This window comes from Berghia stephanieae, chromosome 1 (genome assembly GCF_034508935.2).
Source record: "Berghia stephanieae isolate SIO BIC M18660-M18661 chromosome 1, UCSD_Bste_1.3, whole genome shotgun sequence".
Lineage (NCBI taxonomy): Eukaryota > Metazoa > Mollusca > Gastropoda > Nudibranchia > Aeolidiidae > Berghia > Berghia stephanieae.
Window position 1 is genome coordinate 84,178,166 of NC_088360.1, and position 23,754 is coordinate 84,201,919.

Sequence of the window (23,754 nt, forward strand, 5' to 3'; positions counted from 1 at the left end):
CGTTAGTTTCATTCCAGGACTTAGAAGGACAGTAACATGGGATAAAAGGAATGACCTAGGTCCAATAATCAATCATTTCTCACAAACAGAAAAACTTGTCTCCCTGGCAGAAGACCCCCGGCAGGATTCCAAAAAAAGCCAAGACCAAGGACATAAAGCCACATGGAAAGGAAATGGGATAAAGAGAAGAGATAGATGAGACAACAAAAGTGGACCTCTTCAGACCTCGAAATACAAAATTCACATAAAAATAAAAAGGCATCTTCCCGTCTCTCACCTACCAGAGGAGGGCCCAGGGTAGGGTGTCAGCACAATGCCAAATGGAAAGGAAATAAGATGAAGAAAGACAAAAAAGGTGCGACAGTCAGACACCCCCCCCCCCCCCCCCCCCGCCCTTCCTTCATCCTCTTTCCAATTCATAATCTTTCATTTCATTAGACTCCCCCCAAAAAAGGCATAAATTACAACACCATACATTTATGAGTAAAAGCAACAGTTTATTTGTATGTAGATTACGTAACATAAATGCATGAATTATTTCAACATCACATAGTCTACAGTAATAAACATTGCAAATGAAATGGTAAACTGCTGCTATATTCAAATGAAAGTAAGGAATGGGCACTGATGCTGGTGACATATGAATTATATAATCTGTCATTTTAATTACATGCTGATGACATACAACTTAAATAATCTGTAAATTTAATAACATTACCCAAGTAAAAAAAAAATCCAGGAGAGAAAAGAACATGACAGCAACCGGATTGTTAATTGGGGGCAATACCTGTTACCATAAACCAGGTTTCATTAAAATCAAGAACCTCCATATTTAGCTTATGGTGGCGTGAAGACCAGTCTCAATTGAAAGTTGAAAGCTGGGCATAATTCTATTGCCAGTGACGAGAAGGTCTAAGTCTATTATTATGTGATGAGGTATCACAAGGTGCCAACCTGTATATCAAAGACAATTCCAGACTTATGATCTTTTGTGTCACTCTCTGCAATGCTTTGTCTTATGTTAGGTCATATCAATCAAAATCAAGCCTCAGTGTAAATGGTTTACACCCAACACACAATTCATCCATTATGTTCTTAAAAATTGCATTTACCTCTTTCTGCGCCTCTTCAAAACATTCATATATTTAGACAACTCTTTATGACATTCTACTGGCTCTGTATTATATGCATATACTTTCTCTCATAAGCCTGCAATCACGTACCTAACTTTTCATTTCAAACATGAGCAGAGAAGGCAAAACTTTAAATTTAATGCATAACCTGAACACAGTTTTTTATCACCAACAACTCATCATCAGTCCCTTCTCTTTTTACTCCCGCTTCCTTTGCTATCATAATCCCTGGAAGACCGTGAATCTTCTGAAGGTCTCTTCTGTCCCTTTTTAGCTTCTGTGATAAAACGATCCAAGTTGAAAGGATCTTCCTCCACATCTCTCGTAAATTGGACTGGTCCCTCTCGACGCCGACTCCGATCAGTTCCCTCAAAATCTTTATCTGGAACAAATCTGAAAAACAAAAAAAAATAATGAAGAAAATCTATTAACTTAAACTCAATTCAAGCATAATTCAGATTTTTATCACCTCTGACAGAATAGATATGAAATCTCAATTTCAAGTATATTATAAGGTAATAATTCCTTCACGTTAGATATAAAACAAAAGAAGAAGGTGGGACTATGAAAAAGCCTTTTCATTGCACACCTAATCATGACAGAGTCAACTACACATCAACACCCTATGGACACACCATTCCAAATGCAGTCCTTCAGAGCTGTGGGGCACATGGATCTGGGGTTCAACCTGACTTCTTTTGTGCCAAATCAAAATGGACAATAACAATAACATTTTACCCTTCTGATAGTAAGTCTATCTCAAAGTACTTTCCATCGGGTCCGATTGACCCTGCTACCTGTGCAATGAAATGGGAGGGAGGGGTGCAAGTGGTGGGAGCAGAAAAAATCTCCACATCGCCCATAATCAATCCACCCTACTACAACCCCTTTAAAAAATATCCTGAAATAGAGTTTGCACCATGAATTTTTCCGAGTCTGCCAGCCTGGTAGTCTTATTTTGTGTTCCAAATCTCGTAGTACACATTGCAAGTATCCGCATCATAAAATTTCCTTAGGGACCAACTTGTGACTCTGAGACTAGCAAGTCCTGGCAGAATTGACTCAATGAATATGAAATTTAAGACAATCGACCAAGCACTCTTCAGCACCCACCTTTTTTGTTTCATTATGGTCTCCAAGTCATCCCCATAAAGGTCATTATCCAGATTTTTGGAAGGTCTGTAAATAGACTTGGAAATATTGCCTTCTTCCCTCCATGGCTTGTCATAAACGTTGTAAGCTTCGTCATCACCAAATCCACTGTCCATTCCCTGGAGAAAGATGTAAAGTTGGGGACTAAAAAGTATGAAGCAGCAATGCATTAACCTTTATGCGACAGTAAAAATTTCTAGAATTACAATTAAAGCACCCAAGAAATTTTTTTTTTTTTTTTTTGTTTGTTTGTTGCTTTAGGTCTCTTCCAACACAATTGAGGTTATATGAGAGACCGCTGAAACAAAAAAACAAGCAATCTAACAAAAATAGTACAAATGTAAATCAAAATCATAACCTAAAGATATCATAAGCTAAATTATAAATAACCAAGAACAAACAGGCAGAAGATTTACAGAAAAAAAAAATATCCCCTGTCAAAAATACAATCACAAACCAAAGAAGCAGGATAGGCTAGTAAAGAGAAGAAAAAACGACATCACTATCGGATCATACACCCATGCGAACATCATAGGTATATGATTCAAGGGTGATGCTCCCATCCAACCACCCGCGCACCCAAGAAAAAGCAGGGCACAAGCACAATACCCCACGAATAGGAACACACTCAAATGTTTACAAATCATATATATATAAAACAAATTCAGTGCATAACATAGAGATAATTTACAAGACAAAAAATATCATCTCCCAAAACTCTTAACTATACATTTGACTGTTTCCCTTCCAGCTAGGTCTCATTCCAAGACAAAGCAGAAAGCATGTTGGAATACGACTCAGAACTTTTATGTTCAGACTATAATACACAACAAACAAATACACTGTAGGTAATACCCAGATATATGACACAATCCCAACATAAAGAACACATTATTCTCTAATCATTTATATCACCAATGGCTCTTCCAGACATTTCTGGAATGACCCGAAGGGACATACAGGAAATGTTATAAATTTCAAATGGGACAGAACATACACATACAGAAGCAAAGAGAGTGCAGTACTATTAAAGATTACTGAGGAATTTGGCCTGACATGCAAAGATTTACACATAAAAAGGGAAAGACGTGTTAAATCCTTTTTTTTTTTACAGGAGCAATTAATCATTATTAGTGTTGTTTGTTGTTTCCCGTTCTGATACAACACTGTTAGATCATTTCTACACGAGTAAAAAGGAAGATAGCACCAGAGAAGAAATTTGGACAATGGGAGACTACTTCAAGTTCAAGAGAACAGACTATGCAGAGGGAGGCAAAAGAGGTAGCATAGCTATAAACTTAGGAAACCAGCCCAAGGGAGGCCAACTGTTCCCCACCTTAGGAGGAAGTCCATACTAAACTATAATAAGGCCATAGATGAATAGGTTTTTAATACCAGGTCTTCATTCTTATATCTTTTTCATATAAATTACCTTAGACTGGTTAAACAATCTTTGATCAAACTGTGTTTCTCTACTTCCACCAGCACCAGCATTAGGAAGACCCAGGGCAATCTGTTCTGTGATCTCTCTTTCTTTGTCCCTCTGAAGACGATTTCTGAAAGAAAAAGGAAATATGATTAATTCACTTTCAACTTCTTTCCCCTAGTCTTTGGAAAACACAGGCTAAGCTTAAAAAACAGCCACGGTTGGCTATATATAGCCTTTAAAAATATGTAATTTTTGTGTCATGGGTGGTGCTTATGTGTTTTTGATCTTAGTAAGTACTGCAGTCCTTGTGACATTTATTTCAACACTCAGCAAAACAGAAGACATGTTAGATTGCAGCTGCGCTCACAAGAAAAAGTGAGTCAAGGTGACATAGTTTTTTGTTTTTAAGGGTTTTACGGCGCTTGCAACACATTTAGGTTATATCAGCGCCAGTAAAAAGGAAGAAAATGGGATAGTAAAAAGTTCTAGAATTACAATTAAAGCACCCAAGAAAAAGCAAGACAAAGGGGAACTGAGAACAAATAGGGATCAGATGTAGATTCCAAGAGCATACCACCAATGTACTTAGTTTGAAACCACCTACAAGTCTCATCCAGGCACAAGCACAAAATCCAACAAAGAGGAATACACTCAAATGCTTACATTATACATTCAAAATAAAAATAATAATACATAACAGAGAGATGATTTACAAGGAAAAAAATATCATCTCCCAAAACAATAACTATGCATTTGACTGTTTCCCTCCCAGCTAGGACTCCGGCCAAAGCCAGGACAAAACCAAGTAATCTCATTCCAAGACAAAGACAGAAAGCATGTTGGAAAACAGATATAAGGGGATAGAAGACACAGTATGTACCTCCCTGCCCACTATGGGAGGTCAGGATCCCCACCCAGTAGGTGACATAGAAAAAGAAAGCAAAAGTAGAAACCACAAGCATTATACTCATATCTAGCCTGATGGAAACAAAATACAAGCAACCAACATGAGGATGTCATGGTTATTGACCCGAGTTAAAACAATGTGGCTATATATATATATAAATATATATATTATACATCGATTCTAGTATGCAGAAATTATGAAATAACATTTATCCTCAAATCGCACACAGCACACAAAAAAAAAAAAAAAAGAAATAAAATCATTTGGCACAGCTAATGTCAGGTTTAAATCATCAGAAAGGAAAGGCAAAGACATTGTATCCAACTCTACTTGCCAATTATTCCCACAACCATTCTAAACTAAAGAAAATCTAAATGACTGGTATCAGCTTAAAACAAAAATATAGGGGTACTTAAATTGTTTTTAGAATACCTTTTGTCTGGTGCAGCTCTTGCAATATTCCTCTCCCTTTGCCTTTCCTTTGCTCTGTCTTTCCTCATTTCATCACGTTCAACCACACCTTCATCTTTAACATGGGAATTAAATAAAAAAATACAAGAAAAGTCACAAAAATGAGCATAAAATATCAACTGATACGAGCATAAAGAATGAAATCAAATTGAAAGATGCTTTTAAAATTTATACTTTAAAACAGATAACTCTTTAAAACAGATAACTCCAAAACTGAATATGATTATCTGAACTATGTGACTTTTTGATTAATTCATTAATAATTCAATAATCCAAACCTAAACACAGGGAAATTAACTATTGAATTAAAAAATAAAAAAACTGCTAAATAAAAAAACAACACATTGACTAGTGCACTACTATTATCCTTAACATCATCCTCAATGTGGCGTTTATTTCCCAAATAAATGAACCAAGCTGCAAACATTTTGTAAGGGAATGCTTCCATTATTTTTCTTCTGCAGGGTGTCAGATAACCTTTTAAGTCTGATTACAGTCTAATATTAAGATGGGAATTAATTACAGCACAAAATACACAAAGCACGACCTAGAAGTATGAACCTTAATCACTCATTACCTACTATTTCATATTGTAAAACTTGTAGCAGGCACCATTTATTATAACTAACAAACCTGTCTTAAGCCGGGCTAAAAAACATTTCAAATTCTTAAATTCCTCCCTCCCCTTGGTCACCAGAAAAATAAATAAATAATTCACAATGGTAATGAACAAAATAAATAAATTAATAATTTAATAAAAAATCAATCAAATGTGACAAACCTCCTCCATCCTCTCTACGAATGCCTGCCCTCTCTTCCCTTGCTTTCTGAGCAAGAAGTCTGAGGTTAGTCTCCTTAATGTTCTTGACTGTCTTCACTTTATTCTTCTCAATAGTTGCTCTCATTTCCACAGCTTCTCTTGCCTGAGGAAAAACATAATTATCTATAAAAGAAAAGATGTAACTATATCAAGTGAGCTTGTAGGATGATTCACAATGAACGGATCGGAATTTAAAATTTAAAAAAAAACAAAACAAAAACAAAAAAAACGAAATAAAACAGGAAAATTACATGAATACATTAAGTATGAAAAATGTCCACTGTCTTTTCTAAAAAGCACTTAAAATGCCTTACAGTACGATAGAAAATAAATGAGATAAAAACAAACCTTTCTGTCAGCAATATAGAGAGCCTCAGCCAGTTTTGCAAAGTTTTCATTGACATGAACACCCTGCAATCCTCTTCCATCAGCAGCCAGACGTTTGTCTAGAGGGATGGTGTAACCCTGTCAAAATAAAAAAAATTTTAATCTTGTTAGACTAACTATGGAAAGAAAGAAAACTTTATTACCATTTTTACTATTATAATTTGAGACGAGGGAATAAAAAGCTTGTAATCGTTGCTATGTTTAACGATGGTTTGGATAGACTCAAAATTTATGAGATACTCTCTTTCTTTGCAATGATCTGACTATGTTCTTACAAACAGAACTAAAAGTAAAATCTGACGATCGGACTATGTGGCTGCTGGTTTGGTCCCCTCTCCATCCATCTTCTCATCCTTCCCATTCTCCTTTTCCCCCCCCCCACTTTCTCCATTTTCCTCATCCTGCTCCTCCTCTTCTTCATCACATCTGCTTTCTCCTTGTCTTTGTAACACCCTCCCTCCCCTTTCTAACTACACCTTCTGCATCGTGTCAATGGACAACACATATGTGCCATGACCACAACCCACCCACTCCCCAGGTCATCTCAAAATCTGCCTATTCTTTCTCACCGTGAATTTGCTTTGACCTTTTCATCACATAGGTGATAACCAATATAATGGATTTGTTTCATGTAAAACAATGGATAGAATAGGTGGGTGTAGTTATTATCGTCAGCACAAATTGATTGCTTCTGTAAACCATGATTTTACTGACTGATTTTATCTCTTTATTTGAACATTTTGCTTACAAGCACAGTTCCATTTGGTTAAGTATGCTTACATAAGGGGAAATGGTAGAAATTGTTTTGCAACCAAGTGTGCTGATAAACGGAGACTACTATACTATAAAACTGTATTCTCATTGATGGTATGTTACAGATTAATGTATCACAATCATTTAGGAACTATAAAAAGGAGCAGAAAATTCACTTCACCTCACACAATCATTGTGTACATTCATGGTCAGAAAAATATGAACTTTTTCAAATAATACACCCAGCACTATCATTGTAGACATAGACATTCATCATTCAAAATTATCAAAGAATTACGTTTAACAATATAATAACATAACAACTCACTCTGTTATTTTTCCAGTTTGATATACAAGGTGGAATCTTCCAATCCTGCTGCTCTTTGGCAGACACCTGATTAGACGAAAGGAAATATTTAAGTTAACTAAATTAAAATCAAACTTTTAATGACATTCTTTATCCAGCAGTAGGTTTCAATAGGTCGAGTAAGCATCTTACAAGTAAACGATCATAGTTAAATTTTGTATTTTTGTCATTATTTTTTAACAAAGTCACACAATACTTTTAACAGTGTTTCAGTAGCTTGAGTCTTATTACCATCTGTCAGAATGTAATAAAGATATTGTCAGCGGGTTATCGGTTTCCTTTTACATAAAAAGAGCCATGTGACTCTAATCAGAAGTTGTCATTATCATTGCAAAAATAAACCTTCATTGTAAAAATTTAAAAAATAGCCCAAAACTTACTTTCCTATTTGGTGAATGCATCACAGGTGCTGGTGGTGATGGAGGCCCTCTTGGGATCTTTTTGTTTACTCTTGAAGAAAGATAATGATATTCATGAAAAAAAAATACCAACTAGGTGGTGCATGTCAAGTAAGAAAAATAATTCAGACGTATAATTATTGTTTAAAATAAATTCTTCCTGGTAATGAATTAAAAATTAAAAAAACATTATGTTGCTTTATCATAAAATTAAAAAGGGAAAAAAAAAGAAAAATCAGAACCACATTACTAGAATCCGTTGCTGTTCTTACTTGAATTTTGGTGGCTCCATTGGATCTTTTTGTGTCTCAACCATTCTGATAATTCTTTGTTTTGCTCCTGAGTTAAATGCAACACCTTGCTGAGACGGTGTGTATCTGAGATGAAAATTTTAAAAAAATTAAGAGTCAAATTACATTTTTTATATGAATGAGAAAGTAAAACATAAAATGAGTATACAATTCCCCCCTGAAAACTTATCGACGTCCACACGCATATCAACCATCTAAATTGGATGTAAAGCTGCTATAATTTGAAAAATTTCAACATACAAAACAAATCAAGAGTATAAAAGAGCACTCAATGACCCAACTTTGTTCTAGAACATAAGAAGGCCCAAGAACAAAACATTCGTGATTTACTTACAAACCAAACACAATCAAACAAAAATGCTCTCTGGTTGTAAATTAAAGCCTTTAATCATTAACTCCCAGTGGAAAAAATTTAGTAGTATGTGGAGATCCTCATGACATTAACATTTTAAAAATAATATTCACTCAAATTCACCATATATAGATTCCACAATTCTCTTTGATATGGCACAGTTTTACTTTCAAAAGCCAAGCAAGACAATATGTACACAGTGATAAATAAAAGGACCTTTAACTATTATAAATACTGACCTGATGTACTGAGCAGGAGCCTGTTTTTCAGCATGCCTGACAGGCATAGCTGCGCTGACCTTGCCAGAAACGAGTTTCTCTAAAGCAAGTCTAGTTTTTTCAGTGTTTTCTTCAACTTCCTCCTCTCCAGGCCGTTGCAAAGAAGGGTCATCCTCTTCTATTGGTTTTGGCAGAAGGTCTTGGGGCCGTGAATGCACCACCTGTCACATATCACATGAATAAAAATTATTATAATGCAAAAATTGGCGCATTATTTAATACCAATGCACAAAAGATGACTGCAATGTTTCAGCATTTAAAAAGTAAATTCCCAAATAAAACATATCAAAATGTATAATAATTTCAATCAACCCTCACTGTACTCATAATTGCTAACTCATGCTTCAAAATTGAATAACGAGGTATAAGGAGTGGCATCAGAAAGATCGATACATAAATGAAGAAAATAGAAGTAAAAATAAAAATGAAAATAATGAAGAGCAGACTTGCCGACTGTTTAGAGACAATAATCTGGAAAAATTGTGGGCAAATTTAGTGATAATGTTACTGTCGTTGTGCAATTCAAAATATTATCTATGAAACAATATAAAATAATAAATAAAAAATAAATCAAAGGGCAGCTTACTTTATCCTTTCCATGACCTTGTCTTGCAATGGCGTCATATTTGATTTTTCCTTCAGCATCAAGCTGTACAGCAAGGGCATTAGAAGTTGTCTGTTTCTTACCCATGCCCAGGGGATACTGTGCGATGGGAATTTCTGGATAGGCTCCTCCATTTCCAAAGTCCTGGAAGAAAAAAAAAAGGAGGAAAAATAAATACATACAAAATAATTCCTTCAAACTAATGATCGAAAAACAAATAAAATGAATCAAAAAAAAAAAAAAAAAAGAAATATAATAATAGAAATATAATAAATGAATTAATTTTTTTTTTTAAATAACAAAATTGAATTTTACTTTGATTAAAAAAAAAAAAAAAATTCTTTAACAGAGTTCCCCCAATAAAACCAGGAAAAGCCTGAAGGGATAAAAAAGGAAATCAGGGGTACTGTTACAACACAAATGCAGGGCTGCTAATATCAATGTCAAAATGTGGGACATCTTTCAGGAGACCGTAGAACAGATTGAGGGTGGTGATATTGTGCTAAAATTGACATAATTGGCAATGAAAATGGAGTTATTATCCTGATGGCAAAGCACATCACAAATCTTAAAAGGTGGGGTATCTTCTGTCAAATGTTACTGACTCAGGCAACATGGATTTGATACGATAAAGAGCTAAAGATGTGCTTAAAAGAAAGAAAATAAAGACAAACAAATATGACGTTGGCTAAAGCACAGTGAGGTTCCGAGCAAAAGTCACATAATAAGAATGAATATAAAAAGTAAGATTTTAAAAATAAATAATAATAATAATAATAATAATAATAATAATAATAATAATAATAATAGATCTTTATTGTCCATAAATATGGCAATTTGTCATTTAGTTACACTTGTTATAACGTTAAACGATAACTGTAACATTGAACAGATATTTCACTCCTACTTATTTTCTCTCTCTCTCTTCCTCTCTTTCTTTCACACGTGCGATATACACAACATAAACATATTCATTTCGTTTTCATTTTGTTACGATTGTGGCAATTCCACCCCAAAATTATCACCATTATCAATTGGTCAGTTAATCTTACCTTAAATAAATTAATCAGTTAATCAGTCAACGAATCAATCCTTGGTTTTTCTGTACCATATGGAATATTCAAAATTATTATTGCTGATGGAACGAACGTTGATTTATACTTGTTAGTTCTACATTTAATCTGACAAAACCTTCTCCCAGATGGTAAAAGACTAAATTCATGGTATAAAATATGTTTTTTATTGTTGGTAATTGAGAATGCTTTCCTTTCTATTGCTTTTCCATGAATTCTTTCTACTCCATCAAGAGGATGGTTTATTATTTTTGATGCCTCTTTGATAGATTTTGAAATTTTTGATTTATCTTTAAGTCGACATCCTCCAAACCATATGGTGCAGCCAAACGCAATTACATTTTTTTAAAATGGGAATTTTACTTTGATTAAAAAAAAAAAAGATTTATTTAACAGAGTTCCCCCAATAAAACCAGGAAAAGCCTGCCCAACTGTGGAATAACCTCCCATGGCTGAAACCGGTTGCCAGAATGCCTTAATGCTGTTGCTAGAGTTCACATCCTGCTTTTTAACCCCCTTAAAAAAATAACAATAATGCAAATAGTATATAACATAAATTCATGATTACCTCTTGAGTCCTTGGGATCCAGCCTTTTCTGTGACCATATGGGGGTGCTGCCCTATTACTCATGACAGGGGCAACCTATTTTTAAAAAATGAAATGAAAATATATGTAGCATATTTAAACCGTTTTATTGCTATATAATACACAAGAACCGGAAATTCGTGTCCAGAGATGAACTTCGCCTGAAACTTCTTTAATCATGACCATGGCCAATTCAACCAACCTTAGAACTCAGATATTCCCTGATGCAGCAGCAATGAAAAAATTTTTTTTAATAAAGTCTACTATTATGTCTGGAAGACAGCACTCAGTAATAGACTATTTATGTTTCATGGGCATGATAGCCTGAAGACTTTTGAGACCTTAAAAAAATGCATCAACAGACTGTCACTAACTGTACTTGTCTTAAGTTTTGTTTATTTATTGTTAATTTGTATGGACTGTTAAACTTAAAATAATGATTTTGCTTGAAACAGACATTGAGAAGAAGAAGAAGAAGAAGAAGAAGAAGAAGAAGAAGAAGAAGAAGAAGAAGAAGAAGAAGAAGAAGAAGAAGAAGAAGAAGAAGAAGAAGAAAAAGAAGAAGAAGATGATGATGATGATGATTATGAGGAGTAAAAGAGAAAGAGGAGACAATGATGACAAAAAATCACAATTTCACCAAAATCATGAAGTACCGGCAATATGAACGTCTAAACATTAGACCAGCTAAAAATTCTTCTGTCAAATATATCTGACTCAGGCAATGCAGAATTTGATTCTCAAAAGAGCAAAACATGCACTAAAAAAGAAGAAGACAATTTCTCTACTTGCTAGCAGAGCCGAATAACTTACCTGCATCTGAGCTCTAAAATTTCGTTCATCATCGTCTCTGTCAAACCTCTGCACAGGTGCAGGAAGAATGCTGGGAAAGAGATTGATTTTATTAAAAATTGATCAAAATTCAGTACAAACATTTTTAAAAAAGTGTCTTACTCTTTGACTGTATACAGTGAATAAAACATAACGATAAAAATAAGTGGACAATTGTAATGAAGCAGTGTTCTCCATTTTATGTGTAGATGTGAGATTTTTAGAGAAACTCATTCCCTTGTTAAAAAAAAAAAATTGGTTTTACTTTCGTTTGATTAATCTTTTTAAATTTTATTTGCCTTTTCTGAAAGTCTCCTATACATTTCAATCTTAATTAGAATTAGAAGCAGATCAGACAATTTTTGCCAGTTATGGCCAGATTAGGTACCTAAGTAAACGTTCAGTTGGCACTCGGTGGTGAGCTGATAAATGGGCTTATGGCTTCAATTTCTAGGCCTTTTGAGTTTGAGTGACAGGTCTCATAAAAAATACATAGAATTACTGTTAATGGATGGACTTTAATTATCTATATCTCATTTTATTCAAGAAAAATTACCCTGTCCTTTGACGTTGATTATGTTTATTCAGTGCCAATCTAGTATCCCTTATGACCTGGATAGCATAGGGTATGGTTCAATTTGAAAAATTAAAAGATCAGAAATTTGCAAAAAAAATTCTTGTATGTATTGTAAGCGCAAATAAGTTAACATCTGAACTTTTGAATAAAATTAAATTCAGGGCAAAATTTTACCCCGCATCCCTGAATCTATCCCAGAAAAATACACATTCAAATGCCAGCAGCCATTATAGAGCAGTTTTGAAAAGTAAATTGTGGTCATTACTGGAAATGCAAGTTTCCAATCACAATTTCCGTCAGTTAATAACAAAGGCAAATACGAGTACATTGTTCAGCCCTTCTTGTGAAACCTCCAATATTATGGAGGATCACTCCAAAGTTTGTAGGGGATTACACTGTAAACTTTTAAAAACACTGCACATAACACTAATATTAATATGCGGATTAAAAAGCAGGATGTGAACTCTAGCAACAGCATTAAGGCACTCTGACAACCGGTTTCAGCCATGGGAGGTTATTCCACAGTTGGGCAATGGAAGGGAAAATAAAACTAACACAACATATCTACTGGCCACCTGATCTTTACAAAATTTATATCGCCAGAATCGTGTTGATTAGCTCTTGTAGGATTCAATGATATCAATATCAAGACAAATTTGAACTTTCTCTACCAAAGTACCTGGTCAGATGTTTCGTTGTTATAGTGAGAAAAATCCTGTTTCAATAAAATTAAAAGGCTCCCAATTTTTGACAAAGTTGTGATGAAGCATATATCCAAGGATGTAAATGCGAAGTTGAATAAAATTATGAAATTCTGTGAGATAATTTCAGCAGTCTACATCGACTGTCTTAGTAGTTAGGTACCTTCCTAGGTAAACATCCAATTGGCAATCCAATGAGGTGATAGATGGCCTAGTGATTGTGACAAGATTTTTAAGACTTTTGTGTGATGAGTCTCAGAATAAAACCCACTGAATATTTTGTTTATGGATGGATTTTAATGATTAATGTCTCCATTTCGTCAGGAGGAATTACTGTATTATTTAGTGTTGTTTATGTTTAAATCAGTGCCAATTTAGTATACCTTATCATTATGGATTAAACAGGGTTAAATTAGTTTAGGATTATAATGAAAAAATCAGAATTTTGCAATACTGAACTTTTGTTACAGTACGTTATCCAACACCTAAACATTTTTTTTATTAAAATTAAACTAATGTCAAAATAATTAATAATTAAAACCTTTATTCAAATTTCAGCAGCCATCTTACTAAGGCACTAAAGCCAATTTTGAAATTGGAAAGATGTTCACTACCCAATATTCATCACTTTCAGGTCACAAACCCTTCAGTTAATAACAAATGCAATTAGGAGTACATTTCAGTCTTCACAATTACAATACTACAAATTTTCTTTTGATTATATATTTTTTTTTTTTAATCGTGTAATTAGGTTTAGAATTGTGTTGAAAAGCCCTTTACTTTATTATGGTGTAGGTTTCAATGAGAACAACCAAATTTGAATTCTATTTTCCCAACATGTTCAAAAGTTTGTAGCTAGTCGTAGTATCAGCCAGAAATTAGACCACATAGCCATTTCTCACAAAGACCAAGACAAAGGGAAATGTATCTTCAGACTCCATACGACTGAAATGAATTGCAACACACAGGAATTACTTACAGAAGCAGAAACAAATTCCAGCTGAGAAAGAAACTGTAACAACAACTTCAGAGCTCAGCCATGAATACTCGATATGTATCTACCATTTTCTACTTTCGATTCTGCAGCCCATGTTTTGCTTCTGGTACACTAAAAATAATCCTCCTTGTTTACACAACAGACGTGCATCTAGCTCCGAATTAATATTAGGAAAATTCTCTGAAATTCAGAAGCTATCAATCCTTAGTACTTCCGAATTAAAATGGTTGAATGGTTAAACACATGAATAATCGTTACTGACACAACAGTAGTGTTCCTTAACTGTTTCAGCACATTGAAATTGGATACACACTACAAATTCTCATTGTGCACAGCAGTATCTCTTATCATGAATGAGTTGTTGGTATTGAGGTAAAAAGAAACATTAAAGAGTTTGGGGCAACAAAAAAATCTGTGAAAAATAGGAAATCTTAATCTGAAAGACTTACATCCCTGTATATCAAATTCACTGTGTATAGATCAGTGAGATTTTACATTCTGCAAGTTTTTAACATATATTTGGAACTAAGATAAATCTTTTTCCAGCAAGAAAAACATAAGTAAATTTAGTCTTTGAATGAGGTGGATCAAGGTCATGGTGATGAGGGAGGTAGAGTAAGGAAAAGGAAAGCCAATTTTGTAAAGGCAGTGTAATTTTACACCCGAAATTCAGGTGTATTTTGTCACCAGATAATTCGACACCTGAAATGTGAGTATATATTACTATTATCACCAGATAATTCGGCACACTGAAAAGTTGAGTCTTAATTTTAGTTTGTTGTTTTTGTTATTGAGGGTAATTAATTCTCAACATGTGCATGAGCAACTCAAGTGTCAAATAATCTGATGACAAGATACACCCGAGTTTCGTGTGTCGAATAATCTGGTAACAAGGTACAGCCAAGTTTCTGGTGTCGAATAACACTCTGTTTTGTAAATACGGAGGAAAACATTCAAGAAGAAGAAAAAGGAGAAGAAGAGAACTTGGAGGAAGAAGAAGAAGAGAAAGTCTGATTACTCTACTAAATCATAACCATAAAAATAAAAAAAATTTATAACAGAAACATTTGTGCCATCATATTTATCATGCAAACTGATCTCAATAGTTTGTTATTTTAATTTTATAGTTCAAGTGTTGTCATAACCTTGGGAAATTTAAGTTTCAGTAAGTCAATTAAAATTAAAAGTGAATTGCATTTGGTAAAATGAATCAATTATAATAAAACTATTAAAATTAAAACAGAGACAAACAAAATTTGATATGCAAAACAATGACAATGATGACGACAACTTTGGTTCCAGCAAAGTCTGCTGAGAATCTAGAAAATTACAATTAGGCATATTTAAGTGGTTAACGGTTAAGTACAAGGTTGATCAAAATTGATTGAGTAGAAGAAAATTGAAAAAAAAAAAGGAGTTTACTAGAGAGCTGCGCCGGTGTTACCAATACTTAGCTTCTATAACCAGGACAAATCATTCGTTTGGACAGAAAAATAAATAAAAACTTACCGCTTACCGTCAAAAGCAGTTTAGATTTGAAGATGCATTTGTTTTCTATCAAAAAACATTCGGTAATGGACAATCCTTGATGAATTTCAAAAGTTGTGTTGAAATTATATCCTAATTGTTTTCATGATTAATTCCTCACGAAATCGTGTGGGTCCCGTTTCTGTTATCAAGGTTCCGCCTAGCCAGGCAGGGTTGCCAGATCATTTTTGAGTAAGAGACCAAACTAGCTATAGCAAGAGGCCAGATTCCTCGGCAGGAGCCCAAATACCACCAAACCCACCTTAGCCTCGCGAAAACTCTTTAGATTTGTTAAACAATTTAGATAGGATAAGGAAAATTCGTATATATAGAAGCATTAGCAAATGCAATCTGTGGCGTTAGCACGTGTTGCATTTAGATATTTAGATTGCCAAATAAAATAAGTTTTACCGGTACCAGAGTAAAACGATATAATGGGGAAAGTCAGAGGAAGCCAAAAAGTTGGTTACAGGAGGCCAAGTGGCCAAACCAAATGCAATTTGGTGCATTAGTGCAGTAAAAATTGGTGCGCAAAATTAGTTCGTAGCGGATGCGAGACTGCGTGTGTGTGTGTGTGGTGTATGTGCGTGTGTGTGTATGTGTGTGTGTCTCTTTTTTTTTTTTGGGGGGGGGGGGGGTGCGTACACGGTAACGGGGCATCTCGCCTCGGGATCTACGTACACGTAAACTGATTTACCGTTGCAACACATGCAATAGATGGTCCTCGCTGTCATGACCGCGCGCGCTCATGTGTGTGTGTGTGTGTTATATTTTTAAAAATCAAAACAATTTTAACCATTATTGGCGAGATTCCATCTTACACTCCCCAAACTCTAGATCTTAGTCTTAATGTTATCATTAAAAGACAAGCTTTGCGATTTATAGTTTAATTGAAGCCCGAGTCGAAATATACTCTTACTACTGCTCTCTTGGTGGAAACAATTTATTCTGCATAAGCAATCTGCAGAAAAAAAACTGTCACTATAAAAGGTTAAAGTTTCACGAAGTACGCTCCGTGAACACCGCTGTAACATTCCTTTGATCTACATCATCAGGCAACCCATTGTTTCTTTCATCTTTTCCCATTCCCCCTTACTATCCCCCCCCCCCCCCATTCCCCCGCCATCTCTCTCTCTCTCTCTCTCTCTCTCTCCTCTCTCTCTCTCTTTTGTCATAATGTTATCCCTTCCCCTTCCCATCTCATTGTAAAATGAAAACGTTCTGCTGTTTGCAGATACATGTATGATTGTTTTGTTTTTTTCTCTCTCACTAGGCATTTGAAAAAAAAAAAAAAACCTGAAAAAAAAAAAAAAAACAACTTAACCTTTTAAAGGAGAATATCAATCTTACGTGGACCAAAAATAAAATCTTACCGTTTTCATCAAAAGACAAAAAACAAAATACAATTTAAAAACATGAGCTTTTATATAGGGCAATATCCACCCAACGTGCTCAAAGCGCTTTTTATCAATATTCTTACTGCTCTTATGGTGGAAACGTTTTTATTTTTCTGCGTTAAAAAATAATATAAATGAAGACTATTATTTGAAAACAAAAAAATCAGTGTCACTGGCAAAGGGTTAATTGCAGTACTCCTGCATCTTGTGAGACTCCTACGGCACTTGCTAATCATAAAAAAGGAAATAGCAATCAACAATACTAAGGTGAAAAAAAAAAAGAAGAAAAAAAAAAGGTGGGGGGGGGGGGGGGGGGGAGCAAATCCAGTAGCAATGCAACCTTTTAGCGGCGAAATTCGATCTTTGACCTAACACCAAATCTTCTATCATCAAAAGACAAGTAACGGCAAAACGATTATAGACAATTGAAGTCCGAGTTGCGATAGTCTGACTGCTCTCTTGGTGGAAACGCTGTATTCCCCGTTAACAATAATAAAGATAAAAGCAAACTATTATCTAAAAGCAAAAAATTAGCTTCGCCGTTAAGGGGTTAAGAACACCTGCAACTGCTGCCAGCATCCTTGAGATGCTCTACGTCATCCAAGGTCACCACGTCTCCCTTTCGTCTTCATGCAACACCCCCCCCCCCCCCTCACCCTCCACTCTCATGGTGGTGGTGGCGGCGGATAAAAAAGGCCTTTTTTTCTTTTATTCAATCAACTTGACTGCTGGTGGACCCTAGGCCTCTCTACAAGTCCAAGAAATAATACTCACTTTTTCTCTGCTCCAACGAAAATATCTACCCCCTACCGGTCTAATTATTTGTAGCAGACGACAAATTTCTCAAAACGGTCACGTGACACTGTAAAAACAACACAGGAAGTCCATGAAAGCTTATTTACGGCATTTCCTTTGAACCGTGTAAACAACAAAATTTCGTTTTCATTCAACTCAACGGGTCAGATTGGCCGGTATTTTTTAACGAACAAAAGTTCTGAAAAATCAAAATGTTTCTTAGAAAGGTGAAAGATGCTAGTTTTTGAAACAGAGGTAGGTTTTTTTTAAAAATCTTTATATTTTACGTGAATGCATGCTTAAGGCGAGTTGGACGTGCAGCGGAGGTTGGTAGGCCAAAGGCCCACCTCTCTATCCAAACCAAAATGGCAGATTTCAAATTTGTAAACAGATAGAAATGTCCAAATAATCACATCACATTCGTATAGCTATGGACTATGAGTATGACTATGGACATGGATATCGTCAATTGGCACAGCACGGGAGTAGGATAGGCGGGGGGGGGGGGGGGGTTGTGGTTGTTGCAGTAGAATGGAAGTAGAGAAAGGAAAGAAGATGAGAGAGGGTGTGAAAGAGTAAATGGAAGGCGTGCAAGAATAAAGACAGAAAGAAACTTTATTTCCAATGTGGGCATTGCATTCAATTCGATTCAAATTCCAACACTACGGAGACTTGAGTGGACGAAACCAAAAAGTGGCGGCGATCAGGTTCATAATATGGACCATGACCATGGAATAGAGTTCTTGGTCTCGGCTTGATGGTGATCAAATTCAGTTTAAATTTTAGTTTAGCACTCACTCAATATATTCCTTATAATGTGACTCAACGGACGAAAAAATATTATTTACCTTGACAAAGATGCCATTTCTCATTAAAATTTCCTCCTGATTTTCCTAATAAATTCTCTTTTGATAGACAACGTTGTCGTTTCACTCTGTCAACATGATTCGTAGTGGATCGTTTTCCTCAACGCAAGGTGGCGTTCCGGGGTTTGTTATCCTTGATTTATCTGTACACATTCACAGAAGAGCTCTATCATAACCAATGACCTTTTCGTCTGTGTCTTGACCCCGCGCACTTGGGAGGCATTTATGGGCCCGTTTTTTCATTGTTGTAATGAGCAATATTTTGGTTTGAGCGTATTTTCATCACAACAATGAGACCTTAACAATTTAATTTGGGTTATCAGACTTGCAAATAAGTAGCTTACTCGTGGCTCACCCATAAATTCCTTGGGCTCACCATAATTTATAAGTTGCAATGTATAATTAAATCATAATACGTTGTTTTTATTTTTGTATTAAAAATGTGTTAAGGAATAAACTAAGAAAAAATACAAAACAACTCATTAAAAATCAAAATAATATCAAAATGATATACCAAATACTCATATATAGGTTTATATTTTAAGATTTCATAGAAAAATGCAATTATTGTTTTGTTTTTGTTTTGTATGATTTTTTTTGTTTGTTTGTTTTTGTTTTTGTTGTTGTTTTTTTAATGTGCAACTATATTATTTCTTTTTTGTTTTGTTCCTTGCATTGGTATAATAATAATAATAATAATAATAATAAATAATAATAATAATAATAATAATAATAATAATAATAATAATAATAATAATAATAATAATAATAATAATAATAATAATAATAATAATAATAATAATAATAATAATAATAATAATAATATATAATGAGATGATGAATGATGATAATATAATAATAATAATAATAATAATATAATAATAATAATAATAATAATAATAATAATAATAATAATAATAATAATAATAATAATATATAATAATAATAATAATAATATAATAATAATAATAATAATAATATATAATAATAATAATAATATAATAATAATATATAATGATATGAATATATTATATAATAATAATATATTAATATTATTATTATTATTATTATTATTATTATTATTATTATTATTATTATTATTATTATTATATTATTATATTATTATTATATTATTATATTATAGTGCGCCAAACATCCCTTCATCTGGAGGGCTCTGGAGGCATAACAAAGATTAAGCCCTAAGACAGTATACGCACACCGTTAATGATACACATGTTATACCGTAGAAGTGCCATAGAGAGTAGAAATGGAGTTATAATGATTAGGTATGGCAAATGCTCTGTAAATCGGTGATACCTAATATTATAGACAGGTTGATAGGCAGACAGAGAAACAGAATATAGCGACTGACAGAATGTAGATAGAATAATATAGAAATGATATTCTTTTAAATCCAAAAGAAGGACACCTATGGATGAACATTTATATTATTATTGTAAATATTCCACATTGGTTAGTATTTAAGTGTGCAACTACATCAAACTGTCTGCATTATCAATTTTATATTTGTGATTTTAGAAAAGGAGTATGCCCTTTTGCTTCGTCTAGGCATTCAATAAGATAATCCTTCGAACAAACGTCTAATGTCAACAGGAATCATTTATGTTGATCAACGTGAACAAATTGGGGGTTGATAATCTTGCCCAAGGAAAAAAATCGAAAAAGCCTGAAGCGGAGCTCGAAACATGGATTTTCCAAGCACAATGCTCGACGTGCACCTATTTTGTATACGTCGACAATGACTTAACCCTGTAATATGTAACGGGTTACTCATAGGATTTGCAGAACTCTATATAATATAATCCTAATTCGCCAAAGAAGCCATTGTTTGAAAATAGAGATATGTATTTTGTTTCCCCCCCCCCCCCATTACACACACACACACACACACACACACACACACACACACACACACTTTTAGATACCTATTAAAACCTATGCTGGATGCAGCAATTTCACGTTAGGGAGTTATTTTGATTATGTATTAGACTGTGTAGTAATTGAGCACACATGAGATCGCTCATGGATCAGGTGATGTAGATAATCTATAAATAATAACGTGAAGTTGAATGTAAGCTTCAATTTAATTACAAAAACATATCAAATGAACGTTTCGGGTTTCCCCTTTATCAACAAAACAGGATGTTTGAAACACCACAGATGAATGAGATGATGTGGTAGTGGCGTAGTTAAGATGAATAAAGGCCTTAAAAATATATTATCCTCTAACCTTGATTTGTACAAAGCAATTAGGCTGTTTATACACCTGCAAAATAAAAGGCTTTTCTCGAGCCTTAAAACCACCAAGGCCAAAAAGATCAAATCCCTCACCACCCATGAATCCACATCTTGTCCTACAACTACAACTCATTCTTATATATCTCAACCCACCATCGATCTGCACCCCAGTGCTACAGACACCACCATGACCACTCTTCCCAACCAGAATAATAAACTGGTCACCTGCATCCCCCCAGCATCAAATTGAGCCAGGCTGAAAAGACTGTCTTGGGCAAAGGACTCAAATTCGTCCCACTACGCAACAGTCTTGACCATATCCAGCAAGAAGCGGACATTCAACGTTTTATGCGTACCTTACGCCTCCGCTTCTACTTCGGCAGTTCTAATGGTCAAGACCTTCAGAGCGACAACTGTGACGACGATCCCTTTGCCCCATTCAACATCAAACATATCAATTGGACACCGAAGCCTGGCCAATGCGACACACTTGATGATTTTATCGCTACATCCAGTCGTCAGGTTAAGCGATGCAAGGTGCCACCCATCAAACGGAGTAATTTGACGAAGGAAGAGTGGCCCGCCATCCACTCCCTCAGAAATAGAAAAGACATCATCATCAAACCGGCGGATAAAGGGGGAGCGGTTGTCGTCTGGGATGCAGAAACATATAAGAAGGAAGCCCAACGACAAATGGATAACACCTCTTATTACGCATCGGTCCCGTCTGATCTCACCATCAAACACAACGACATCGTGCACAAATCCATCAACACACTTATCGAAGACAAGTTGGTGCCCAACAACTCCAAGATATTAACTCTGGCACCCAGCGAACTCGGCAATCCCTGTTTTTACATGATCCCTAAAATACACAAAATGAAAAATGCCACGGATTTGCCTCTTGGAAGACCCATCGTTTCGGTCATTTCCTGCCCCACAGAAAAAAATCTTTCTCTTCCTTGACAACATCTTCAAAAAAATCGTCATCAATCTTCCCACATATATTAAAGATACCAATCACGCCCTTCATCTATTGCGCGACATCAGCTTCACACAACCCGACAATAGATACATATTTACAATGGATGTCCATAGCCTCTACACATCCATTCCCCATCAAGACGGATTACAAGCCATCCGATACTTCATCGACTAACACCCATTACCCGAATTCAACGCCGATGCTATCATTCGACTTACAGAGTTAGTCTTGACTCTCAACTCTTTTGAATTCAACGGCCAATTTTTCCATCAGATCTCGGGAGTGGCCATGGGCACCAAAATGGGACCATCGTACGCCAATTTATTCATGGGCCACCTCGAGTTTAAATTTTTCTCCCAATACGACGGCCACCAACCAGCTTTTTATAAAAGATATATCGACGATTGCATCGGCGTTACCAACATGACTAAAATGCAACTCAACAAATTCATCACTGCCCTCAACAACTTCCATCCAACAATAAAGTACACTCATGAGATATCCACCACTCACGTAGCCTTCCTGGACATCGCAGTTTCCCTCACCCAAAGTGAACTCAAGACGTCTATCCACTACAAGGAAACGGACAGTCACAGCTACCTTCTCTACCCGTCCTCACATCCCACCAAATGCAAGGATTCAATTCCATTTTCACAGCTACTAAGACTAAGACGTATCTGCCAGGATGATGAGGGCTTCACGCTTGACTTTTTCCGCAACCGCCATTATTCTGAATCCATATTAAAACAAGCGGTTGACAAAATCCAAAACATCTCTAGGGAAGCTGCCATGAAACCAGTTGACAACAGTGACAGCAAAACAGACAGACCCATCCTAGTCATCACCAATCATCCACACAACAAGGAAGTCATCAAAATCTTAAAAACCAACTACCGTCAGATTATTCAGGAGCATGAAGAAACGAGGGATATATTCAACAAACCGCCGCTAATCGCCTACAGACGGGACCGTAATTTGAGGGACATACTAGTTAGGAGCCGCTTGACGATGGATATGGCCGGTAATCAACGTAAGACGGAGCCTTGTGGACGTTGCAGATGCAGGACATACCCATACTTATTCGTGGACAATTCCATCAAATTCCCGGAAAAAGTGTGGTACATCCGACACTCATTCACCTGCACGGATCGTAACCTAATTTACGCTATAATCTGCAAACGTTGCCACAAGACATACGCGGGAGAAAGTGGCAAGAGACTAAGCGACAGGTTTGGACAACATCTGCGGTCTATTGAAAACGACGAGGACAAACATGTCGCCCACCACTTCAATGGTTCCAGTCATCGAGGATTGCACGACATCCAAGTTGCCGTCCTTCAGTTCTGTCACACCACTAAACAACATAGAAAATATAGGGAGACAGAACTGATACTAAAACTGAACACCCTTTCACCTCACGGCATGAACTCGAGACTGGACCTAATCTAAATATTATACTACCTTTGTCTCTTGCCCCCCCCCCCCCCCCCCGCCCGGCCATCCATCGTCATTTCCTTTTATTATATCAGTATCACTACAACTACTACTACTACTACTACTACTACTACTACTACTACTACTACTACTACTACTACTACTACTACTACTACTACTACAACTACTATACTACTACTACTGCTGCTGCTACTGCTGCTACTACTTATATAATAATAATAATAATAATAATAATAATAATAATAATAATAATAATAATAATAATAATAATAATAATAATAATAATAATAATAATAATAAAAGTACTTACTGTTCCTTCTGCTACTGCTGCTGCCACTAATGA

At 35.3% G+C, this 23,754-nt stretch overlaps 2 protein-coding genes across 2 annotated transcripts; one reads left to right on the forward strand and one right to left on the reverse strand.

Annotated features, from left to right (window-relative positions):
• Positions 1-476: 476 nt before the first annotated feature.
• On the reverse strand, positions 477-18,829 carry LOC144959516 (SNW domain-containing protein 1-like). Its single transcript, XM_078892133.1, has 14 exons — positions 18,695-18,829; positions 11,835-11,904; positions 11,004-11,078; positions 9,345-9,506; positions 8,720-8,919; positions 8,090-8,194; positions 7,800-7,869; positions 7,381-7,446; positions 6,261-6,377; positions 5,874-6,015; positions 5,054-5,147; positions 3,718-3,841; positions 2,247-2,404; positions 477-1,526 (listed from the first exon to the last, which is right to left on the reverse strand). Exons 1-14 carry the CDS (start codon positions 18,709-18,711, stop codon positions 1,316-1,318), a joined length of 1,611 nt encoding a protein of 536 aa, XP_078748259.1. The 5' UTR covers positions 18,712-18,829; the 3' UTR covers positions 477-1,315.
• Positions 18,830-19,945: 1,116 nt separating this feature from the next.
• Positions 19,946-23,405, forward strand: LOC144957128 (uncharacterized). The gene is made up of 3 exons (XM_078888173.1): positions 19,946-19,998; positions 21,211-21,895; positions 22,230-23,405. Exons 1-3 carry the CDS (start codon positions 19,946-19,948, stop codon positions 23,403-23,405), a joined length of 1,914 nt encoding a protein of 637 aa, XP_078744299.1.
• The last annotated feature ends 349 nt before the right edge of the window (positions 23,406-23,754 follow it).